The sequence below is a fragment of the Acomys minous genome (assembly GCF_964271855.1).
Source record: "Acomys minous genome assembly, chromosome: 1".
NCBI classification, from domain to species: Eukaryota; Metazoa; Chordata; class Mammalia; order Rodentia; family Muridae; genus Acomys; species Acomys minous.
The window spans coordinates 119,390,897-119,413,351 of record NC_140483.1 but is presented as its reverse complement, the minus strand read 5'-3'; the positions used below and the strand labels follow the sequence as shown (position 1 = coordinate 119,413,351).

General features: G+C 41.7%; 1 protein-coding gene across 8 annotated transcripts in view; it reads left to right on the top strand.

The window, feature by feature from the left end:
• Positions 1-22,455, top strand: part of ASPH (aspartate beta-hydroxylase) — a 204,669-nt gene that overhangs the window by 49,356 nt on the left and 132,858 nt on the right. For 6 of the 8 annotated variants that reach the window (XM_084776185.1, XM_084776183.1, XM_084776181.1 and 3 more), the window contains one exon: positions 20,078-20,170. In XM_084776185.1, coding sequence (XP_084632311.1) covers positions 20,078-20,170 — 93 coding nt within the window. Of the gene's footprint in view, positions 1-9; positions 1,969-8,006; positions 8,049-10,187; positions 11,569-20,077; positions 20,171-22,455 lie in introns of those variants that run through there. The other 2 variants (XM_084776186.1, XM_084776187.1) reach the window with 2 other exon arrangements.

The window sequence follows — 22,455 nt, the reverse complement described above, 5'->3', positions numbered from 1 at the left end:
CTTATGTAGGCCTGACCAAAGATGGCAGTAATGAAAATATTGATTCTCTTGAGGAAGTCCTTAATATTTTAGCGGAGGAGAGTTCAGATTGGTTTTATGGTTTCCTCTCATTTCTCTATGATATAATGACTCCTTTTGAAATGCTAGAAGAGGAAGACGAAGAGAGCGAGACTGCAGATGATGTTGATGGTACGTCGCAGAACGAAGGGGTTCAGGGAAAGACCTGTGTCATTTTGGATTTGCATAACCAGTAACTTTGATTCAGGGACTAAAAATCACAAAAAATCACTGGGTCATAAAATGGAGCAGCCTCCTCCTCCTCCCCCTTTGCTTATGCAGGGCTCAACCTGCGGTGGGGCAGTTGTGACTTCAGATAAATGTCAACCGCGTGATTCTGCCCAGTACAACTTAGCTAGTCCCTCGCTTGGCTCCCTCCACGTCTAGAAAGAAGTGGCGTTCCTCATTTCTATAGCTGTTCACTAAGTGCATTGGAAATGATGTTCTTGGTAGTATAATTGGTTTCTGTATCATTTTATTTCAATCTCTGTATTCCCTGAACTAAATTGGAAATGGTGTTTTATTTAACCCTTGATGCTTGTCTTTCTAACGCTCTAATGATAATTCTAATGGGAGTGATTCTGAAAATGGTTCTGGCATGACTAATAAGTTGACGCTCCTCTCATCTTTAACTTGCCTGCTGTATAGTGAAAGCGCTTTAAGAAGTGGTACGCTTAATCTGTAACTTCTTTAGGTTAATTGACTTGTCACATAAGTTCCTACAAACTTATTAAAGTTTTGTATTAATGGTGCTTTTGAGATAATTTAGAAATAACCCCATGTTTTTGCCTTAGGGTAGTGAAGTTTCTGAATTCGGATACTAACATATTTCTGAATATGTCTATTTCTGAAATCAGTATTTATTTTCACTTTCATTTTCAAATATTGATCTAGAAAGGTAATTTGTAAATTTCTTTAGGTAAGCATATTATAAAAGAGGGAAAGTGTGAACGGCATCTTGCATAATGTACATATTAAAACAATCCATCCTGAATTAGTCTTTTTCCATTTTTTACTAACTTATTACCTATTAACTTGGGCTTACAGATAATATAATATTTAGACTTATCAATTAAATTTATTAAAGTAGTTCTTCACTTTTAGCAGAAAAATTTTTCCCAACTAGAAACATAGCAATAGCTTTGACTTAGGTTTTAAAACTGAATTTGCTTCCGTAATACAAAATCAGTTAATAGCTAGCTGTGTATGAATCCGTTTCTGAGAAATTCTTATTTGCTTCCCCAGTGACCGCTCTTAGAATGGAGCAGAGTGCCACCTAAGAGATTCAGTCTTCCTTCTCTTTGAAGGACTGTCGGGATGGTTAGTTTCCTTTGAGAGGCTCTTAAAATTCTGCTCGCCTTTGAGTCCTCATTCATTTTAAACTACAATACACTGGTGTCTTAGACACTTTAATTCAAGTATCATTTTCAAGTATTCTTTGTTTTTACACATTACTTTCATTCACCCCTTTGCTTACCCTCTTGGTTTGTGATTATAAAATGCTGGTGGAAGCACACACAATTCCTGAAATCAGAACACAGGGGGTTGCCTTTCTTAGTGGTCGCTCCTTTTGTACGTGGTTGCCCGTGCCACTCATGGACCAGGATTTCCCAATGCTTCCATGCTCGTTAAGACTCTAGTTTTTCTCATTCTTGTGTTCAAGCGGTACATTTTCCTGTTAGCGGGGCCTTGGTCAGAGTGTTTAATACTGCAGTATACAGCATTTTACCTAAGCCCTTCACGGAGCAGTAAAATGAGCAGTCTTTCATGACCCTTCTCAGAGTTATTTTAGTTCCCTTCATGATCATGCCTTAATTCATTTTGAATTTGAATACTATGAAGTAATCAAAGGTTATTAGTATTAAATTTACAATTTTCGGTCCTACACACTCAATAAAAGCCATTTACTCAGATGGCTGAGAAATGTTTCTCAAAGCAATCTTGTTCATGTGTCGTGACTACTAACTGTGGATGGTTTTAGTCCGAAGTGAATAATTTAATTGCTGTGTTAAAAATGTTTGTAATTAATTTCTTATCAGATATTGTATTGTCATGATACTAATACACATTTTATGTACAGAAATTAATTATGCCCATTTTCCAGCTGTAAATAAAACAATGGGCTCAGAAGAGTCCATTTGACAAACCTTTAGTGATGATAAAATACAGGCAGCTGATGAACCCCTTAATTCTGTGACTTCCTTCAACTTATGTCTATGGCTTTGTGTGTGTGTGTGTGTATGTGTGTGTGTGTGTATGAAAAAGAATAAAATTATTGGCAAAAATGTAGTCTTAAGGCAAACATAACTTTTGTTAAGTATTATTAAGATATCTAAGTTGTGGTTTTGCTAAGGGTTTATTTTGTAAATTTTGTTTCGTAAGATGCTTTCTTCATGTCTTAAGCTTATGGTCCTTCGTTGAAAGGCAACTTTGTATTCTGTTTATATGAGTGTTTATTGAGTTACAGAGTTGTAAATTATTGTATTAGCTCTGTGTTTTCAGTTTTGATCACCTAAAAAAATTGGCCTGTGCTGTGCAGTCAAGGTAGCATTGGCTCTCAAAACTGCTGTGTGCTCATGTGCTGCTGAGCTGCTCGTGTGCTGTGCCACTTCTCCTGGGAACCGGAGCTGGATATTCCGGGTCACTCCTTGGCTACTTTTGGCTGCTCTGTCCCTTGGAGTGTGAATGATGGGACTGCAGGAGTGTTTTCTAGGAGCTGACTTTACTAACTGCCAGTGTGCTGCCTGTGGATCCCGCAGAAGCCACGTACAGGATGGGGTGCTAGCTGGTCCTGCTTGCTCATCTCACACTTGAGTCTTTCAGTTTGCCCCCTGCCTTGCACCGCCCAGTCCAGACACGTAAGAAAAGCCTTTTCTGTGTTTGAACCCTAGTTGGTTTGCATTTACCCCTGGTTATTCTAACTACGGTGTTTCCCCAGCTCTCTGAATATTGGCCACTTTATGGAACTGTGGAGACAGACACAGACCCTGCCCTGCTGCTTCTGTTATCGCTGGGCAGGGTCTCGAGGAGATCACTACCCATGGCTCTTTCTTCAGAAGACTGGGCTTGCTCTGTAACACATAAAACAAGCTTTCTATGGTGTGGGATAGGGAATTTTATTAATCATGATGCATATTGGTACACTGAACAAGGAATTCAGTGACTTTATGTTCATATATTGGTTAATAGGGCGAGCATACTGTATTTTTCTTATATTTGCTGAAGTAAACCTGCCATAGCCTCTTGAGGACTCCTTGAACCTAGGAGGTGAGGTCTTTGGTTCTGTTTGATTCTTCAGTACTGAGTCCAACACGTGACACCCATTAGTGGGAGTCACGCGCTTGCTGATGTTTGTCCATTGTATACTAGAACACTGAAGAATTCTTCTTTTCAAAAAAAGAAATGATAATAAAAACTTGCTTTTTGGATACCCTCCCCTCAAGAGAAGTGGCATTTTGCAGTGTGCTCAGTGGACTGGCGGTGCTAACCCGGGACTTCCAGTGTCTTCCCTCCTACTCACTCACTAGCATGCTGAGCCTGCTTTCATACAAACCTGGTTTCTAGATGGGACCCAGTCAGCCATTTAGCTCTGGGCTCTGATTCTCTTCTTTCACCCATCTTACTGTGTTGGCACGACTCTCCCTCCCATTACAAGGCGTGTCCCTGTATTTTCAGTTGTTAAGCGCTGGCAGGATTTTGGTATTGTCATTTCTAGGGCCCATCCCAGGCTTTCTATTTGTAAATGATTGTCCAGCCTCACCTGCCAAAGGGCAACCCATTAGAGATAGTCTGGGGTTGTCTTGCTGCTGGAATGTGGAATGTCAGGGTGGAATGTGGCCTTTTGTGTAAGACCCATACTGGGACAGGAGGTCCTCGGTGGAGTAGGCCTTCCAGACAGGTAAGGGTGCAGGCCAGGATAGAGGGCAGGCTTGAGGAAGAGAGCAGAAGGGAATTGGACAGAGTAGGAAGAGGCAAGGAGAGTCCATATGGCAGGTAAGTCAGGATAAGTTAGTAGTAGCTGAGAGAGTGCCCCAGCAAAAGGCCAACAGCTTTAAACTATGTACAAGTCTCCATGTGTTAATTAAACTACCGGGGGATTTAAGAAAATCCCGCAGTATTACTGAGTTGGTGAGTTTTTAGCTTTCCTTGCTGGCAAAAATAAAAAATAAAAAATAAAAAAAAATTAAAATATCATGTGGTTGCGGGGAATTGAACTCAGGACCTTTGCAAGAGTCGTCTCTCCAGCCCCTAAGTATTTTTTTCCTTTGTGTTTTTTTTGTTTTGTTTTTGTTTGTTTGTTTGTTTGTTTGAGAGGGTTTTTCTGTGTAGCCTTGGTTGTCCTGGACTTGTTTTGTACACCAGGCTGGCTTTGAACTCACAGCGATCCACCTGCCCCTGCCTCCTGAGTGCTGGGATTAAAGGAGTGCGCCACCACACCTGGTGGCCAATTTCTTAAGAAGTGTCATTCCAGCTCTTAAAAAGGAAACAGATGCAAAGTCTCTGCATGCATTTCACTAAGACTTGACAGCAGCTGGGCAGCCAAGTTCTGTTTTGTGTAGTTGGGGTTGAGAAAGGGAATAATCTGGGAGAGGCTGAGACTCAAATAGTGATGGTGGTCTGTTCAGGGAGAGTAAGAGTGACCAGGTGACAGCAGGAAGGACCTGTAGCCTGAAGGAGCCACTTGGATGTCATAGTAGTACCCATCTCCTAAAGTCCTGTGGTACTGCATGCGGTAAAACCGTGGATCCAGCTACTGGCTTAATTATTAACACATTTCAACATCATAGTGGGTATTACATTTTGAAAACATGTTTCTGATAATGTCTCTGTGACAGTTGCCAAAAGAGTAAATTAGGCAGTTTTAAGTGAAGAACATAAGATTTTTTTTTTATTTCTGTTAAAGATTTCCCAGTCATTACATGTGTAAACAACAGTTATCATAAATACTGCCAGAGTCAATGTACAGTGACTGATGGGGGCGATGTGGGGAGAGGGAGGAATTGGATTACTTTTGTTGTACATTCTCTTACTGTTTCCATCAAGGCCGGTGTAAGTTGGGATGCCCACTGTTAGTACTTATTACACCCAGGTGGATACAAAGTAGCCCGAGTTTTCTCAGCCTCCCTTGGAAACTATTCACACTGTTGCAGGTAGCGTTGGTGTCTTTAATTGTTTAACGGAGTTCTTTTTGCCCCGGGGCACTACCCTTGGGAGTAAAGAGAGAAAAGGAGAAAGTGAAGACGTTGATGTTTCACACTGAATCCATAGCAGCCAGAGGCAATACAAACATAAGGGAGGACCTTAGGTCTGTGACCCTATGACCTTCCTGCTTGCTGCCATTTCCTTTATAGCCTTATCCAAGTCCCTCTGCCTTCTAAAGTCTTTGTGTTCCCCTGCAGATGTGATTTTCTTTTCTGCCTTTTTTTTTCTTTCCTGGTGGATCCAGACTTTGGTTTCATTGATTCCTTTCTTTATAATACTTCTTTTCATCATAGAATTTCTTTCAAGCCATTACTTCTTCTTCAGACATTTTTATAGTATGCTGGTTTTTATAGTATGACTTTCTTTAGTCATCCCCAGCCCATCCCCCCCCCCCCCGTAATTCTCCCAGTAGCTCAGCGGCTTCCTTCTTGCAGTCACTCCTGTCACCCGCCCTACTCTCCGAAGCACACGCATTTAGATAAACACTTCACACTCCACTCCTTGCCTGCTTCATCTTGAGAGCTGTCTGTTGCATTGCTTTTCCTGAGAAGGTTAGGGAGACCCTCCTGAACTTGGGTTTGGGGCTTGTCTTTCTTTTCAGTGCCATTGCGTCTTCTGCTGGAAAGACCAACCTGAAGTGGCTCCGGTGGCAAGAACCCACCCTGCTTGGCAGTGTGCATGCTTCTGTCCTGCCCTGTTCTGACTTTCAGAAGTCAATTCTCCTGATCCTGCTCTTCCTCTGTTGCCACTCAGGGGCCTCATCTGTTAATTTCTTATTTCCCAAGGGCTTAGCTCGCTCTTGTCCATTCTTTTTCCTTAGAAACTAAATGTTGTAGTTGTCAGTGTGTGTGTGTGTACCTCAAAAAATTAGCTTAAATGGGTGCTTGGGACTGTTGGATGTTTGTTGTATTTGGATAGTTTGTATCACCTTGAAACCTTTCACCAAATCTTAAGCTTTTTTTTTTAAAGATTTATTTATTTTTATTTATTGCATATGAGTGCTTTATCTGCAGAAGAGGGTATCAGATTACATTACAGATGGATGTGAGCCACCATGTGGTTGCTGGGAATTGAACTCAGGACCTCTAGGAAGAGCAGGCGGCGCTCTTAACCGCTGAGCCATCTCTCCAGCCCCCAAATCTTAAATTTTAAGTGCTACATTCTTTCTTGAAGTTTTACTGCCCTGATGCTAATATAGCATTCTGGGATGTTGGGGATTAAGTTTTGACTTTGGCATTTCCTCAGTGTAGCTCATTTAGGTTCTAGTGAGTGAGTGTGAGGAGTAGATTGAGTTTTTCCCCCACCTTACATTTTAGTGGAAGGTTCAAGACTGTAGATGCTGTCTTCTCATTTCTTTTATACATTAAAAAGTGCCCACATATTTAATGGCTAGTGTTACTGACATAGGCTTGGTATTTTATTTTGAATTAATTAAACTTGTTAGCCAGTGCTCCCTGACACTATTTGTTACACAGTGGCACACTGTTCTTGATCATGTTTTAAAGAATGAGTCAAGTTTTGCCTTTGGAAACTAATTGTTCATCTGATGCTGTTGTTTGGTCTCCTGTGAACTTCAGGTGATTGGACAGAGACAGGCACAGAGAGCAGTTAGCTAGTCACTCTTCTCTCTCCCCCTCCATCCTTTCATCTTCTTTTGAGTTCAGCCAGTGGGCAGCATTTCTTCAAACTTTCCCTCTCTAGAATAATAATTACATCATTTTAACTGTAATAAGTGACCATTTTCAGATGGGCTATCTCATTTTAAGGGCACAGTTGACTACAAGTAGAGAAAGGGAGGACGTTAAGAGTGGAGGACGTGGACAAGAAAATATCTCATTTCTAGAAGTGGGGTTGTCATTGAAGGTTGGAGAAACAGAATTCTTTAAAACAACATTGTATTGTGGTTTGTAGTATGGGTACCCCTCAGGCTTAGGGACTTCTGTTTGATCCTCCCGAGTCTTACCTATTGGGAGATCAATTATAAATCCCTCCCCCTCCCATGGTAAGAACTGTGTCTCCTACCTGATCCACCCAAGATTAGTAGCTGCGACTGCCGCTTTAGAAAGCTTGCCAATTTTATATGTGAATATAAAGTAACATTTATGTTAGTGGGAAATAGAAAAGGAAAATCAATTGAGTGAGATGTCGCTGCTGGAAGAATGTGCTGCAATCATAGAGTATTGGTGTTGTTTACAGGGTCAAAAAGAATCAGGTTATCAGAATTTTGATTTTCTAAGCGTGAAAATACAAAGCAGTTGCAAAGTTTTTAAGTAAATATGACTCACATAATAAATGTATTGTTCGCTTGTGTGACTTTATACCATTAAGTGTGAAATGATAGTGACAAGCAGTGCTTGTTCAAAGGTTAAAATGCAATGAGAATTTTTGCTGTAGGAAAATGAGGGCCCAGTCCTGTACATAGATCATGTATGGTTTGAAAAGTCTACTGCCTGCACAGAGAGGTCCTGGCGGTGAAAGTGGCAAAGCCACAGAGTCCTGAAGGTCTAATGCAAATTATAATGCTGACTGGTCTGTAGGTTAAGTTACACTGCTCTCCTCTTAAGACTGTGTTTATTGAAGTCTAAATATTATGTTTATGGCCGATGTTTATTTACTGTCCTTTGAATGGTGAACTTAAGCACTTTAATTTGTTTCATAGAAACATCAATTTAAGTTATAGGTACTGAATTTTTATTTCCTCAACAGTTTGTCTTCATAACCTCTTTTTATCTTGTAAATACCAACAGAAGGAGCTGGTGGGTTAGCCAAGAGGAAAACTAAGGCTAAAGGTATTATTTTCCATTTTGTCAAGCGGCCCCTAGTGAACCAAGTTTATGCTTGATGGTGCATGACGTTTCTGATGGAAATGCCGCCACAGCTAATAATACCACCTTTTGATTTGGGCCCACTTTATGTTATGAATAGCCTTTTGAAGACTAAATTGCAGACTTTTGCTTCCTCTAGCTAGCCTGTAATTTTCATTAATTTCCTTTCCATGTTACCATATCCTCCTAACAGCCTGTAGCTTAAGAGTTTATTAACATAGATGACTACATTTGTTGGAATGGGCCTGTTAAATTTACATATGCATATCTTACCCTGCTGCCTGATACCTCCCTTGGTCTGATTTTAAAAAAAAAAAAAAAAAAAAGGAACTCTACAATGGTGAATCCACCAGCAATTGATTTCATTTCTGCCAAGGCTGAGAGGATGCTGTATAAAGCACAGTAAAAGCTAATGGCTAATGTGATCTTATAGCTTAGAGCACTGAATTGTTAGTGTAGAATTTGCTGTGTTTGATATTCTAATACATTAAGATTGCTATTCTTGTGTGATATCATGTATAGACTAACCTGGCATTATTACAGCCCATGTATCCTTACATAAAAACATTGATGTTCTCTAGGGGGAGGGGCATGGAAGGTATGCATGACTTTCTTTAAAAATCTGGGAACAATTTTTTGTGTGAAAGTGCTTGGCATATTTGTAAACTTTTGTGCATTCAAGTCATTAATTTGTAAGGCTTTTGCTATGGGATATATAGAATTTTTAATTTGTGTTTTCAATTTTAGGATGAAAAATTTTTTATTTTTAACCATTATTTAACCAAAATAATTCCCCAGAAGAAAATAATTTTTTAATTATCTTATTCTTATTTAAGGAATGTTGAACTAAATTGCCAATAAATTATAGTCTTAGGCAGTTTAAACATTAAAGACAAATTTAAAAAATAAAAATACAGTGCCCACTAAGGCCTGACAGCAGTGTGCAGGCATTTTACTGTTTTGCTGTGCTATTTTCTGTTGCTCTGTGAACAACCATGAAGTGTGATGCAGAGTGCAGATGGTTCCGTGTGAGTTTGAACCTGTATTTTTGTAGGAGTTCAATGAATTTTTTTGTTAATCCAACTTTAGCTAGACTGTACAGAGAGATGGTAGTATCCTTTATGAGCACCACACATCCCAAGTCCACCTTGAATACCCTTTGTGTTATATGAATTTTAGATACATTTGATTAGCACAAGCATACTTCACATTTTATTATTTAGAACTTCCATTTTGTTTGTGACTGCTTAAATGCTGCATTATACAGCAAGAACCCTTCATATTTCCCAATGAGAGCAGGAATTGACCTGCGAAGCTTTTGCTAACTGTTCGTTAAACATTATAAAATGTAGCATGAGAATAGTATTTTATCTGAGATTTGGAAGTATCTATACTTTCCATTTAATTGTTCTCTCTCCCTAAGAGCCTGGAGGATGTGTACCCTGACTTGTGTGGCTTCTAATAAATTAACAGGGAAATATACTTAAAGAAAGGAATACTGATTTTATGAAGTAGTTTGTAAGAAAAAAAAATTCAGTTTGCCATTATAAATGGTAGAGATAATGAATTTTAAAATTTACATATGTGGATTTTTTTTGTGTGTGTGTTGCCAAGAATTAAGTGATATTTAAGTTATTTTTGCACCTTTTTCTCAAGGCCTGTAAATATCACTGTAAAGGACATGATGCTTTGTTCAACTTAAAAGTTTTTGGTTACCATTGTATAAAAATAAGTTAAACTGTGTTTTCATGCTGCCTGTGTTTCTTTACTTACAACCTTCTGGTTAGGAGTTAACCCCTCACTGCCCTTTTGGATGGTTTCGCCTCCTTAATGTTGCAAGCCAGCCTACGTAAACATAAGTCAGACTGGATTTAAGCTGGAAAAAATAAGATGAGATAGTCCCAGAATTTCTTTCCTAGCTAATATTTTATAAAGGTTTGTATCTGTTTCTAGACAACATTTGAACTTGTAGAGTAACTTGTCATGAGAACATTCTAGTGGGTGGGGAGGGAGCACAGCAGGACTTTACCTTTAAAATGCCCCTCTGTGATGTAAGAGGTATCACCAGTAAACGTTTTCTCCTTTAATTGGAAAACCTGAAAGTTAAAGAACCCACCAAAGAAGAGCTCAAGAAGGAGAGAGAGAAAGCTGTTCCTCGCAAGGCTGAGGAGAGAAAAAGGGGAAAGAAGGAGGAGGAGGACGACGGAAGGAAAGGGAAGAAGAGGGCTGAGTCACACACATCCCAGAAAGCATCTCCTGGAGGTAAGAAAGACAGAGAAAAGGAGAAAGCCAACCAGGACCGAAGTGCTAAGTCCAAGGACAATTGGAAAAAAACGACAGAGACGAAGGCTGTTCCCAGTAAAGTGGCTTCCAGAGATACAGGTGACAGGAAAGGAAGAAGCCCATCCGGCCACGCTCACGCAGCGAAGGAAAATAACCCAAAGAAAAAGAACTGAAGGCGTGTCCTCCCCACCCAGCAACGGGGGCGTGCTTGACTCCAGTTTGCTGCTGAAGGGCAGAGAAAATCTAGTTTTGCTCTGATTGGGGAGGAGGATACATATTAGCCACGGAGTGTGTTTATTGGTGCTCAGTAAGTAAATTCTGTGAAACAAATGTACTTTGTCATGTTTTCCAAGTTTAAAAAAAAAAAAAGAAAGTTTCCAAGTGTTATAAAATGTAATAACTTCTATTTTTATTGAGATACTGACCATGTATTCAGATTAAATATATGTATAATATGAATTGTAATGGTTTTATTAACATGTTAAATACTCCCATTGGAGTAAGACAGAAAGACTGGAGATTTGAGTAATATTTCTGTGCAGGGAGGTCCACAGCGAGGCAGGGTCTTCCCTTTCTACTTCCTCACTGCTTATTATACCTGGTTCTCCCCAACTCCCAGCTTTCCTGTGGCAGCCCCAGGCTCCCTGTCTTGGGAGTCCCTCCCTCCGCTTTCATAGGCCTTTCCCCCTTTAGGCTCCTTCCAAGTTCTTTTTTCTTTCTACCCCCATCTCTCCCATTTTTCTGTCAAGGTTCAACTCCCCCAGCCTTACACCTTGTCTCTTACCTCCCTGCCGCCTTAGACCTTCTAAGTGGCCCCTCCCTTTCCTACCTATCTTCCTGTTTTTACCCCTTCCTTCCATTATATAAAAACAACCACATCATCAACAAAAACCAGAGACCCCTGTTCACACCGTACTGGACACATCATTCTGAGTCCTGTGTGTTGTCAGGAAATAGGAGTTTTGCCTAGGAGAGCATTTCCAGGTGCGTTTTTGCTAGCTTTATAGATGGAATCATCGACAGGCGTTGGCTTCTGCAGTCCTTGTATGATACACTAGTTTTCAGTTGTGGTTAGATGACATACGTTCTCATGTTTGTATCCTTATTTACCATGTCCGAGGAGTCACAGATTTTGAGGTCAAAGTTTTTAGCTCGTCATAAGCAAATTAATAAAGGAAATCTTAACGAGAGGACATTTGTATACACGGTGTGTGCTGGTCTGTATCTTTAGGTTACATGCTGACTGAAGAGTCTGAGGCAGGTGTGGTGTCTCATGCTTGCAGTCCCAACACGTGGGAGATGGAGGCTGGAGGATGAGGAGTTTGGGGTCATCCTTGGCTACATAGGGAGGCCAGCGTGCGCTATATCTCGATCAAATAATAAAAATAAAAAAAATAATAGTAGTAATAAAATAAAAGTAACTTGATAATAGAATAAAACTGTCATCAGGAAGATTCTAATTTTTAAAAGCAATTGGTACTTTCTTCTATGAAGAGCTTAAAAATAGAAAATTTTTGGCTTAGTTTAAAACGTAATAATACCCAGAGGAGTATTAAATATATTTCTGAACAAACAGGGTTTGTTTGTTTTTTTAAATCAGCAGATTTTGCTGTGAGACATCTCAGCTCACACAAGAGAATCGTCAAAGGAGACTTCTGAGCATATACCAAGATCTCTATTATAGTCTTAGGCTAAACACTAAGGCCTCAAGAAATTACACACTGGTGACTTGATTCTTTGTGTTGGTTGATGATGATCTTGTGCTTTTCGGTTTTGTTTTGTTCTAATTTTGTCTTCTTCAAACACCAAACCACTTACACACAAAACCAGGGGTCAGTGGCTCCATCCACTGTAGCCTCAGATTCATGGCTTCTCCAGTTCAGATATGCGATGTGAGATTCTACCTAGTTCGATTTCCAAAATCTTGGCTCTGCAGATTTGGCCCATTTTATTCCTTGCAAGATAAAACCACAAGGTATACAGGGAAACTCCTGCAGCCCTGGGAGACATTGCTTTAGTTTTCCGGAGGGTTCTGGTGAGATGAAACTCCCTGGGAAAATCTGTTAAACATTCTTTTTAGACCATTTGGGTCTTTAAACAGGGGTTTGGGGTTGGCAATGAATAAGTGACCTATTCCATTCACAAAGGGGCTTAGGGGACACCTGAGAAGTATCACTTTTGAGGATAAGTGAAATGGCAAACCTGCCGTGCACAGCAGAGTGTCTTCAAATGTATTCTGGTGCTTGATCTTTCTGTGAGATACATGCTTTAATTTTTAAAAATTACTTGCAAACAAATTTAATGTTTTTCCTACAAGTGGCTTCCCTTCGCATTCCAGAGGAGGGCAAAGCATTTAGTGGAGGCATTTTATACTTTTACTTTGGCTTTGAAGGTCAGTGGCAAGGGGGTATCAAGTACGAAAGTGCTGTATGCTAGGTAGTAAGAGGGTTTTAGGAACAGGACCAGCATGAGCAGGTGAGCATTGTTTGTTCTCCGGGGAGGTGCGGTAAGCTTTTCTAGATCTAGAAATACTTTTTCCTTTGAACAGCAGCATTCAGAAATTGAAGGAGCTCACAGCCCACGGGAGGTCACGGGCTCATTACCCAGCAGAAATACTGAACCGTTACTAAGCACTTTACTTTTTTGGGAATGCTTGTGAATTGGTGCTTGGTTTATTCTCCCCTTCTCTTCTCTGTCAGTCTCTCCTTTCTCTCCAGGATACAAATGGTTAAACTGGATTTTCTTGGAGTTCCCCTCTGGGCCAATGTATTAGCACCAAAACCCCAGTTAAAAAGCACAGTTGAGCCTCATCCAAAAACCAAAATAAACCTTGGTGGTGATTGAGGTTTAAAATCCTGCCTGTCCTCTGATAGACTCACTTTTATTCATCTGGTAATTGCTTTTCACCATATTTCTACCTGAGGATAATTAAATCCTAAGGTTGCCCTAGAAAGAGATCAGCTAAACATAGCCTATGATGGCTCTGTGGCTGGCAGTCCAAGAGTTTTGTGGACACACTTGAAAATCAAAATTAAATATGGCAGTTTTTGTCACATCTCTAACATTTTACATTTTCTGAGATAATGCTGTTAACTAAAACGACATTATTGCATTAACTTTATTTAAACTTTGGAGATTAATTACATTGGATACCCTTAAAGATGGCCTTATAAAAATACTTTCACGCCCATCAGTTTTGCTAAGAATCATTTTTTTCCCCATCATCTTATAACATTCAGATGATATTCTCTCAAAGCGTCGTGTCCTCAACTTGTCGCCACTTCCTTTGCTTGTGGTAGTCTCTGAACTGCATTGTGTTTAACATCGCTTCTGATCGGTTTCTTCAGTTTTACTTTGTGGCTGCCTTCCCTTGTCTAATCAGACGCAAGGGAGTAAGTGTAGCTGATTGTGTTGCCCTGCAGAGCTGAGTGAATCCTCCAAGTTCTCGGGCAGCATGCTATGGCAGAGCCTGCTTTACTCCCCAGGCCTATACCCTCTGTAGTTCTGAGTCCTTCTGTGTTTTCATCGAACGAGAGAAAGGGAATAAACAAGCACTTTTGTTTTTGATGCCGTGCATTAACACACCACAACACACACCATGGCAGTGGTTGTTTTTCTTTTTTGTTGGTTGGTTGTGACACCTGTGTCAGAGTCGCTGCAAGAACCAGCAGTAGCTGCCCATGTATGAGCAGCTGCCAGCACTCTTGGCACCTCAGGTTTCCTTTATTCCACAGAACACTGCTGATAAGTGACCCTCGGGATGTCTGTGAGGGCTAGAGAGAGACACGGGAGCAAGGGTTCCTATTTCTCCTTCCGTCCACAGGTTGTGAGATGAGTGTTCAAGTCCTCAATTCTTTGCAGTACACATGTCTTCCTGGAGGGTTCAGCTGCATCCGTACATCCCTGCCCCCCACCCCTTCCCCCCCTCCCCCTGAGTTCAAGAGGGCAGGAGAAAATACTAACGAAGGCCATGTGTGTGAGGCCCAAGACTGTTCAGTTCTCTCTCTATGTACTGTAACTGTGACAAGGAAACAGGATTTGAAAGAGCTGGAGACCTTCGGTCAGCCACATGTTAAAAAAAAAAATCTAAGTTTTATACTCAGAACACATTTTGCCACCAGGCAACTCTGTGCCCTTAGGGGTTGTCAGTGAAAATGTATTCAATCACCTGTGCCCGGTTCTGCTTGTGTCAGTTACTTTGTTACTATGGAAATTCAGGAAGTGGGACCATGTTTGGGTGTTTGCCCCTACTTAGGGATGGATGCACTTCTGGATACTCTTGGATGCAGGTGGTAAGTGCATTCCAATTAGCTTGCGTAAACAGCTGTCATGTCTCCTGCCATTGTGAGGTGTAGGAGAATGAGGCTGCGTGGTTACTAAAACCTTGGGTCTCCGTGCCCATCTCTCTAGACCTTTCCTGAACGTTGTTTTCCTCCTCAGACAGGGTCATGCATTCCTGGTCGGGCAAAACGGTATAGATGGGGAGTAGGATTGCTACAGTTGCTGAGAGCCCTGTGCTGTGTGCTGTGTCCACTGGTTCAGCATTCGTGAAGGAACACAGACGGGTTCCCTGGAAGGAAATTCCTTTCACTGAGGGGAGCGATGAGGCTCTAGGCAGGTGACATGTCCACACAGCCCATCCACTGCACCCCAGGCTGCCAGGCTGTGGGCCGGTTTCCAGTTCTTGCCTCCTTCCTTGTTTGCCTCTGCCCCAATACACAGCTGAGCATGGCTGGCCAGAATGGATATTTTTCTGTAAGAAGCCATGCGGCAGAGATCCCGCCCTGCCCCTCGATCTGCAGGAATTTTAGACAGTGAAAGAGCATGATAGAATGTTAACGTATGATAAATATGGCCGGGCTTGCTTTATTGTGAGTTTTGCATTTCTTCCTGGTCTATCTGAAGAGAACATTTTGATTCTTAGGAAGGAGAGAGTATTATATGGCAGATGTATTTTCACAAAAAAACATGGTTTTCAAGGTATAGGGCATTCATGCAGGCTTTCCCCGTGCCGGAAAAAGGCTAGTCCTTCATTCCTTTTGTTTTGGTTTTGAGACAGAATCTCACGAAGCTGCCCTGCAGGCTGTCATCTCCCTGTGCCTCAGGCTGCTCTTGATCTTCCGTCCTTAATCTCCTGAGATGGTGGTTGTGTACTGCCACCCCAGGCTTCATGAAAAGTCTGAGAGATACATCCTCAGTGGTAAACTGTGGTCCCAAGTCCTTTCCCTTCGTCCAGGGATATAACTACATAAGATAAAATTTTGTTTTTTTTTTAATTTGGCTCCAGTTTTTTTCATTGAAATTAATTTCTGCAGGCAATTTATGTTTGTAAGGTCCATTTAAAGCTTTTGTTTGTGATAGTGGTGTCTTCTAAACACTCACATGCTACAGCAGTATTTCTCACTCACCGACTCACTGGACACACACTCCTGGAAATCTGTAGCGTGCCACCGATTTGATGGAGCCTCAGGGAGACAGGCCGTCAGGTGCATGGAGGCCCCATAGGGAAATGCTGTGAAGGTAGGAAGGGCTGAGGCAGAAAAACAAAGTACATGTAATACTTCTGTGCCTGTCCCCACTGCTGCGAACACCATGTGTAGGACCCAGCCCAGCTGCCACATATGCACTTATAATGTTTGGCTCACCTGGGTGTCTGGCAACTGGGCCATAGCCTCTGTGTCCAGCTCACCTCTGTGTCATAGGTGCCCTGTCTAGCTCACCACTGTGCCAAAGCTGTCCTGTCCAGCTTGCCACTGTGCCATAGCCACCATGTCCAGTTCAGACTGTGACTTGCACAGTACCTGGCCAGTTGCCGGTAGTCTATAGACAGTGCTTGCTTGCTGTAAATAAGCTGAAAGTTTTTCCCCTCTTTGGTTTTTCGAGCCAGGGTTTCTCTGTGTCGTCTTGGCTGTCCTGGACTAGCCTCAGAGAGATTCACCTTCCTCTGCTTCCTCGAATGCTGGGACTAAAGGCGTGCATCACTGTGCCTGGCTAACTGAAAGTTTTTAGGCCTTTTAACACAATTGGAGACTTTTAGAAGAGAAAAAAATTACGGTGCCTGCATTTTTTAACTGTTCCTGTTGTTAGGTGTGCATTCCACCAAAGGCAGGGGGCGCAGTTGCTAGAGGTGAGGTGCAAATGCACCCTGCTTACTTCAGGCACCAGTGGTCATCCGTGCCAGGGTGCTTGCACCCTCTAGTTCTTCACTTGTTTCCATGATGCTAAAGAGCATCTACTGGGTCCAGTTGCTGTGGAGTCCCTTTGCTGGTCCCTAATCCAGGCTGGTAGGAACCTTTTTGTCTGTATTTCTTTAGTGACATACTCTTCCTCTTTCTGAATTTTGTCTCTCCTGGGCCCCGTAAAGATCCTTTGAATAAAAATGTCCCCTATTTTATCAAGGGGTGGTTCTGGTGGCCTCAGAATCTTGCCTAATTCTGAAACTATTGGTAGAATTAATAAAACCTGTATTTACTGACCACACAAGGGAATTTAGCATGATTGATTATCATATATGCAATTTTGCTATTGAGTTCTCAGAATATCTATAGGGTTTCATGTGCTTGTCAGCCCTCGGGATGTATTGATTTATATTTTTCAGCCATGTGCATGTGGATCAGCTGCCGTCTTGGCACTAACTCTTTTTTTTTTTTTTAAACACATTTTTATTGAAAATTAAAAATAATTCCTATTACATCTCATTTTCTATCCCATCCCATGCATCCTCCCATTCCTCCCTCCCTCCCACTTTCACCTCAATCCCCCTTCCCTATGACTGTGGCTGTGGGGGACCTCCTCCCCCTGAATATGGTGCTAGGGTATCAAGTCTTTTCTTGTTAGTCCTCTATCCTTCTTCCGAGTGCTTGGCACTAACTCTTGACAAGTAACAGTAGCTGGAGGCACCTTGAGGAGTAGGAACAAGTTCTCCCTCGGTCTCTACACTGTAGTATTAGTACACCGAAGACTAAGCGATTTTGTAAAAGTCTTAGGTTTTTAATTCATGTAGAATTTCTATTGTGTTGGGGATAGCTAGTAACCTAGAGATGATGGGAAGTTTTCAGGGAGAAGTGCACAGGTGGTTATAAATGGCACCCCACTTTTCCTAAGGGACTTGAGCATCTTTGGCTTTTGGTGTCTTGGAGGTCCTAGGTCTAATCTTCTGTGGATACTGAGGAGAGGTGTGATTCTTAGGAAAGGTGATTCCTTCATCTTGGCCTGGAGACACTAGGGCAATTGTGTGTTTAAACCCTGCCTTCCTTTCCTGCTGCTGCCTGCTGCCTGAGGGTTGTAGTGTACCTTGTGGCTCTGCCCTTCTGACCTTAGAAGTCTGTGGAGATCTGGTTGCTGAGCCCTTTCCCTTACATTGCCTCTTGCCACATCTTCTCCAAAACATGTTTCCCGTCTCTGTTCCCTATGCTTTTCACTTGTTCCTTCTGGAAGGCGTGTATTGCACACGTTCACGCACTGTGGAGGAATTCCTTACATTTGCAGCTGATAGAGTCTTTGATGAATTTATATTTGCCATTTAGTAAATGTGAGACTGTCACATTTATGGAGATAAATATATTATGTCATCCTCATTCTAGTTAGGTGTGGTTGAGTAGCAGTGACTAAAGTAAAGCAAGTTAATAATGGACCCTGGAAAACTGTGGCCCATGTTCAAAGGTGCTGTGAATGGTTTAAATGCTGACTTCATTTACTTTTGGTGCCTTCTTGCACTTCTAATTAAAACGAAAGAAACAGTTGATCACAAATGTAAATTCTTAAGTTTCCTAACTTGTCTAATGAATCTGCAGAACAAAAATCAAGGTGTTGTAAGGAAATTGTTTGCTTTTTATTATTATTTTATCCTGTTTTATTTTTCAATCCTATCTGACCATTGCTCTAGCCAGGCGGCATCCAGGCCTCCATAGGGAGAGTAAGCAGCTGTACTGGAGTGCTGCCTTGTCAGAGATGCCAGAGCAGAGCAGGTGGTGGTCCTTTTCCTTCTGGACATCTTGTCTAGAAGAGGCTTGTCCCTGGGAGCCGGGTTGCTGTCTGCAGCTAAGTTAGGAGCTGAGCGCAAGCCAGCCTACATCTGCTCTACATGTTAAATTAGATGGTTTAAAAAAAAAGTCTTACTCAAACCAGTATGAATTATATGTAGTTTTGTTGTATGCAGCCACAGGGACTAGGTAACAGACACATTACATTTCATAGTGGATCTTGAAATACTCATTTAAAATTCCATTCCTAACCCTTTGCTATTTGGACTTCGCAGTAAATGAATCAAACTTTTAACGAAAACAAACAAGCAAGCAAGCAGACAGACAAACAAGAATCCTTTCCCTTGAGGCTGAATTGCTTCTGGTTTTGTGAAGCAGAAGTGTATATTGCCAGTTCTTCTCTATGGATTATTAAAGCCATTTCAGCGTGGATTGTTTCATTAACCATTAAAAGTGTATAGGGGCCCAGTGAAGAAGATGTATAAATACGGTCTTTTACTGCTTGAAGCTTATAATAAGGCTTACTTATGCCAATGTCAGCTCTGGATATAGTGCTGAGCAGCGGTTCATAATATGTCGTTTGACTGATAGATTGGGTGGAAACGAAGCTGTGCAGTATTTTCTCCTACTGGATGCTTTTTCTTTCTCTTGTTATAATTGTCCATTTTTTACACTTTGGATTGTAACGACAAAGGACCCTCAGGTGAGTTACAGAAAGCTAGCTCTTTGGGTATTGTGTCTGAAAACATCCAGAGTGCCAGCCCTGGCCTGACCTTTCACCAAGGACTACAGTGCACACACCTTCCCAGAAACCACCTTCGACCAGTTCTCAGGGAGGGCAGAGACGCTCAGAGCCCAGCAAACACAGCTGGACTCTTGGTCACGGCATTGTTTCCTAAACAGCTGTATTTAAGGATTCATCTAACATGTGCTTCACATGTAACACGTCAAAACACTAACTTGGTGTTCGCGTGGCTTTAAAGTCAGTTTTCATGTTAACTTGCTACTCTGCCTTTTTTTCCCTTTTCTTTCTTCTTTTTTTATTTATTTTCTTTTTCTTTCTTTTTTGTTTTGTTTTCTGAGACACATCTGTCTGTCATGGTACTTGTTCTGTAGACCAACCAGGCTAGCCTTGAACTCAGATCCACCTGCCTCTGCCTCCCGAGAGTGCTGGGTTTTTTTGTTTTTTCGAGACTTTTAAAACAGGGACTTTTTGATACATTTTTAGCTCCAGAAAAATAACAAACATAGTTGCTTATAGGTGGAACTTTGAGAAACTTGTAAATAGTGAGCTGAGTGTGGTTTATTTAATACTCCGGTGTTCCCAGAAGAATCAAAGCGTTGCACACGAATGCTGGAGTGTGCACAGGCCAAATTCAAGTGTCTCACATTTCCTTCTGCTGGGCGCTGAGCTCTGGCTAAGGAGGTGTTCATTCTCTTACACAAGAGAACAGCCTGGACTCACACTGAGCTACTGTTGGCAAGGTCAGACTTGGCTGTATGTTGTAAATATTCATGAATGTCCTTAAAAAAAAAAAAAAGGATTCGATATACTGAAAGTCCCTTGTGAAGTGAAAGAGGAAAACTCTCTTCAATTTTAAACTCAATATTGCAAAGTGTGAGTTCCTTGCACCACCAGTCAAATGTTTGGAAGTTATTTTTCCTGATTTCAAATGTAAAGATGGTTCTTAAAGAAGCCCCAGTTAACCCTATGAATAAAAAATGCAGGGCTTAAAGAAAGAGCTACTTCAGAGAGGACATTTCCGCCAGAGGAGGCAGAAGCGCCAGCAGAGCTGCAGGGGCATGCCGCTGAGGGGCCAGGTAAGTATCCCTGAAGACTCCCAGGCTGCCTGGCCTGTGGGGATCTTTGCAGTTAAGTAGTCACGTCTCATCCAGTTTTTCACATTGTTTATAAAACAAGCCACCATTTCTTCTTTTCTGAAGTTGTAAAATAATCTTGTAGTGAAAATAAGCGCCAGGTTGCTTTAGTTTGTGTAGGAGAAGATTCCAAGGCACAAATGGTTGTGCATTGCCGGAGTCCATGCACTTAGAAACGACAGAAGCCAAAGGCGTCCTGACTAATTCCAGCACTCCGTTGCCCTTTGTATTAATTCAGAGTAAAAGCAGACACAGATTGCACGCAGTCTGCTGCTCAGTGTCTGCCACATGAAATATTCTAGCAGGAATAAAGAGCTCCCGTTTTGTTTTGTTTGTATAAACCCTTCCCTGCCCCCACCCCTCCCCCATCAAAAGCCCGCCTAGACCTCCTCCTCCTTATGCTTTCTGTTCCCGTAACTTCATACATCAGGTCATAGTATTGTTTCCATAAAGGGACTTTGACTCATAGATTGGAAATGCTGAGGTGTTTCAATCAACTGGCACATAAAATTTTACTGCCGTTTTCTGCCCGTGGCAAGATAATTATAGATTAGCATCTGTACTTTGTTGCACTGTTAAGAAAACTGGTTTCCTTGCGCCACCTATTGAAAGTCCTGGGTATGACATTTTATTGGAAACAACAGCCCAAATTGTGCTGTTGAAAACGTATTTGATTTCCTTCATTCTTTCAAGGAACAACACGTTAGTCTAATTTTATTAACTTGTTAATTTCAGAACCCTAGGAGAGTTTACTCTCTCCCTCCCATGCCTGTGGGATTGTTATATGGCTCCAGAATCTATACTGATTTAAAAAAAAAAGTTTTAAATTTAAATATTTGAATTTAACACTTAATATGTTACCTTGTACCAAATACATTACATTTCTAGTTTTTAAATTCTAGTTTTTAAGTGAGTGCGGACGGAGGCTGAGATGTGCCATGTGCTTCCCGCTCTTCATGTTTCCTGATTCCCACTGGTTTAGTATTAGACCTCTTTCCTCTAACCTCCTTGGCAGTGTCTTTTTCCCATTGCATTCTGCTCTCCCAGCTCTTCTCTTGTTGAGACTTTGGTCCTTTTTTTTTTTTCTTTCTCTGACTCCTCCCACCTATTTTACTTGTCTCTCCCAACACACATTAAAATAGAGCCTTTGGCGCCCTCCTCCTAACTCCCGCCTCCACCGCCCCCTCTCTTCCCTGCAGCAACCACGCTTTTGAAAGAGCGCACTACATAGAATTGCCGCTTTAAACTTTATTTTCTATTCGTTCTTTAACACGTTGTAGTCCAGCTTCCGCCTCTGCACCCTCTCCAAGGGAGAAGAAAGACGTGCATAGAATCAGAAATGAATTGTCAGGGAGTGCTTACCTAGTTCAGAACAGGTCCTCGTGACAGATGAGCCTGGAAAAGTGTGGGAGGACCCATTTGTAGTTCTCAATCCGGGTTGCTCCTGGAGTCGGAGTCAGTAAGAAGCCACGCATAAGAATTGAGCGCCCCCCAAGCCTTGGCTAGAAATCTTCCTGTGATCCCATTGGATGCTTTTCTCAGCACTTGTGAAATGGTCCAATGAGGAGGCTCTCCCAAACACTGGGAGACAGTGAAGGACAAATCGAGCTTAGGGACCGGTATAATTATATCGGGATATAATGGGTGACGAGTGAAACAAACATAACGTCTTTATGCTTCAGAAAGGTTGTATTAAGTGATTAGCACACCGTGCTAAACTTCTCCCCTGCCTAAACGTTGAATTTGTTCTGTGACTGTCACTGACGCCCTCTGCTTTGTAACGGCTGTCATTGGCATTATCTCACATGCGACCCTGGTGATAGCAGGGTGTAGTCTAGCGCTCTTAATTTAGCAAACTGGCAACAGGGTCATTGTAGGAACAGCTCATTGAGCAGTGTTGGGACATAGCTATCTTATAATCTGTTAAGTACTGTGCTGCTGTCAGGACATCATCATCAATGTCCGCTTTCGTCAGTCATTTTTGTTAGAGCCCGGGGATGTGGCTTTCAGATATATTTTTTGTCTGAAGCCGAGAGGGTGTTCGTTACCATGTAAGCTTTATGTTTGTGAATCGGCCAACTCTACTCACGCTGGTCCTCACTCCACCAGTGCTACCCTTCCTCCTGTGGGGAGCTCAGAAGTTGGTCACATTGTTTAGTGTATCCCGAATTTGGTCTTTTCCAGGACCCCTCTCCTCTCTGTGAAGGGTCTGTTCTTGCTCTCTTCTA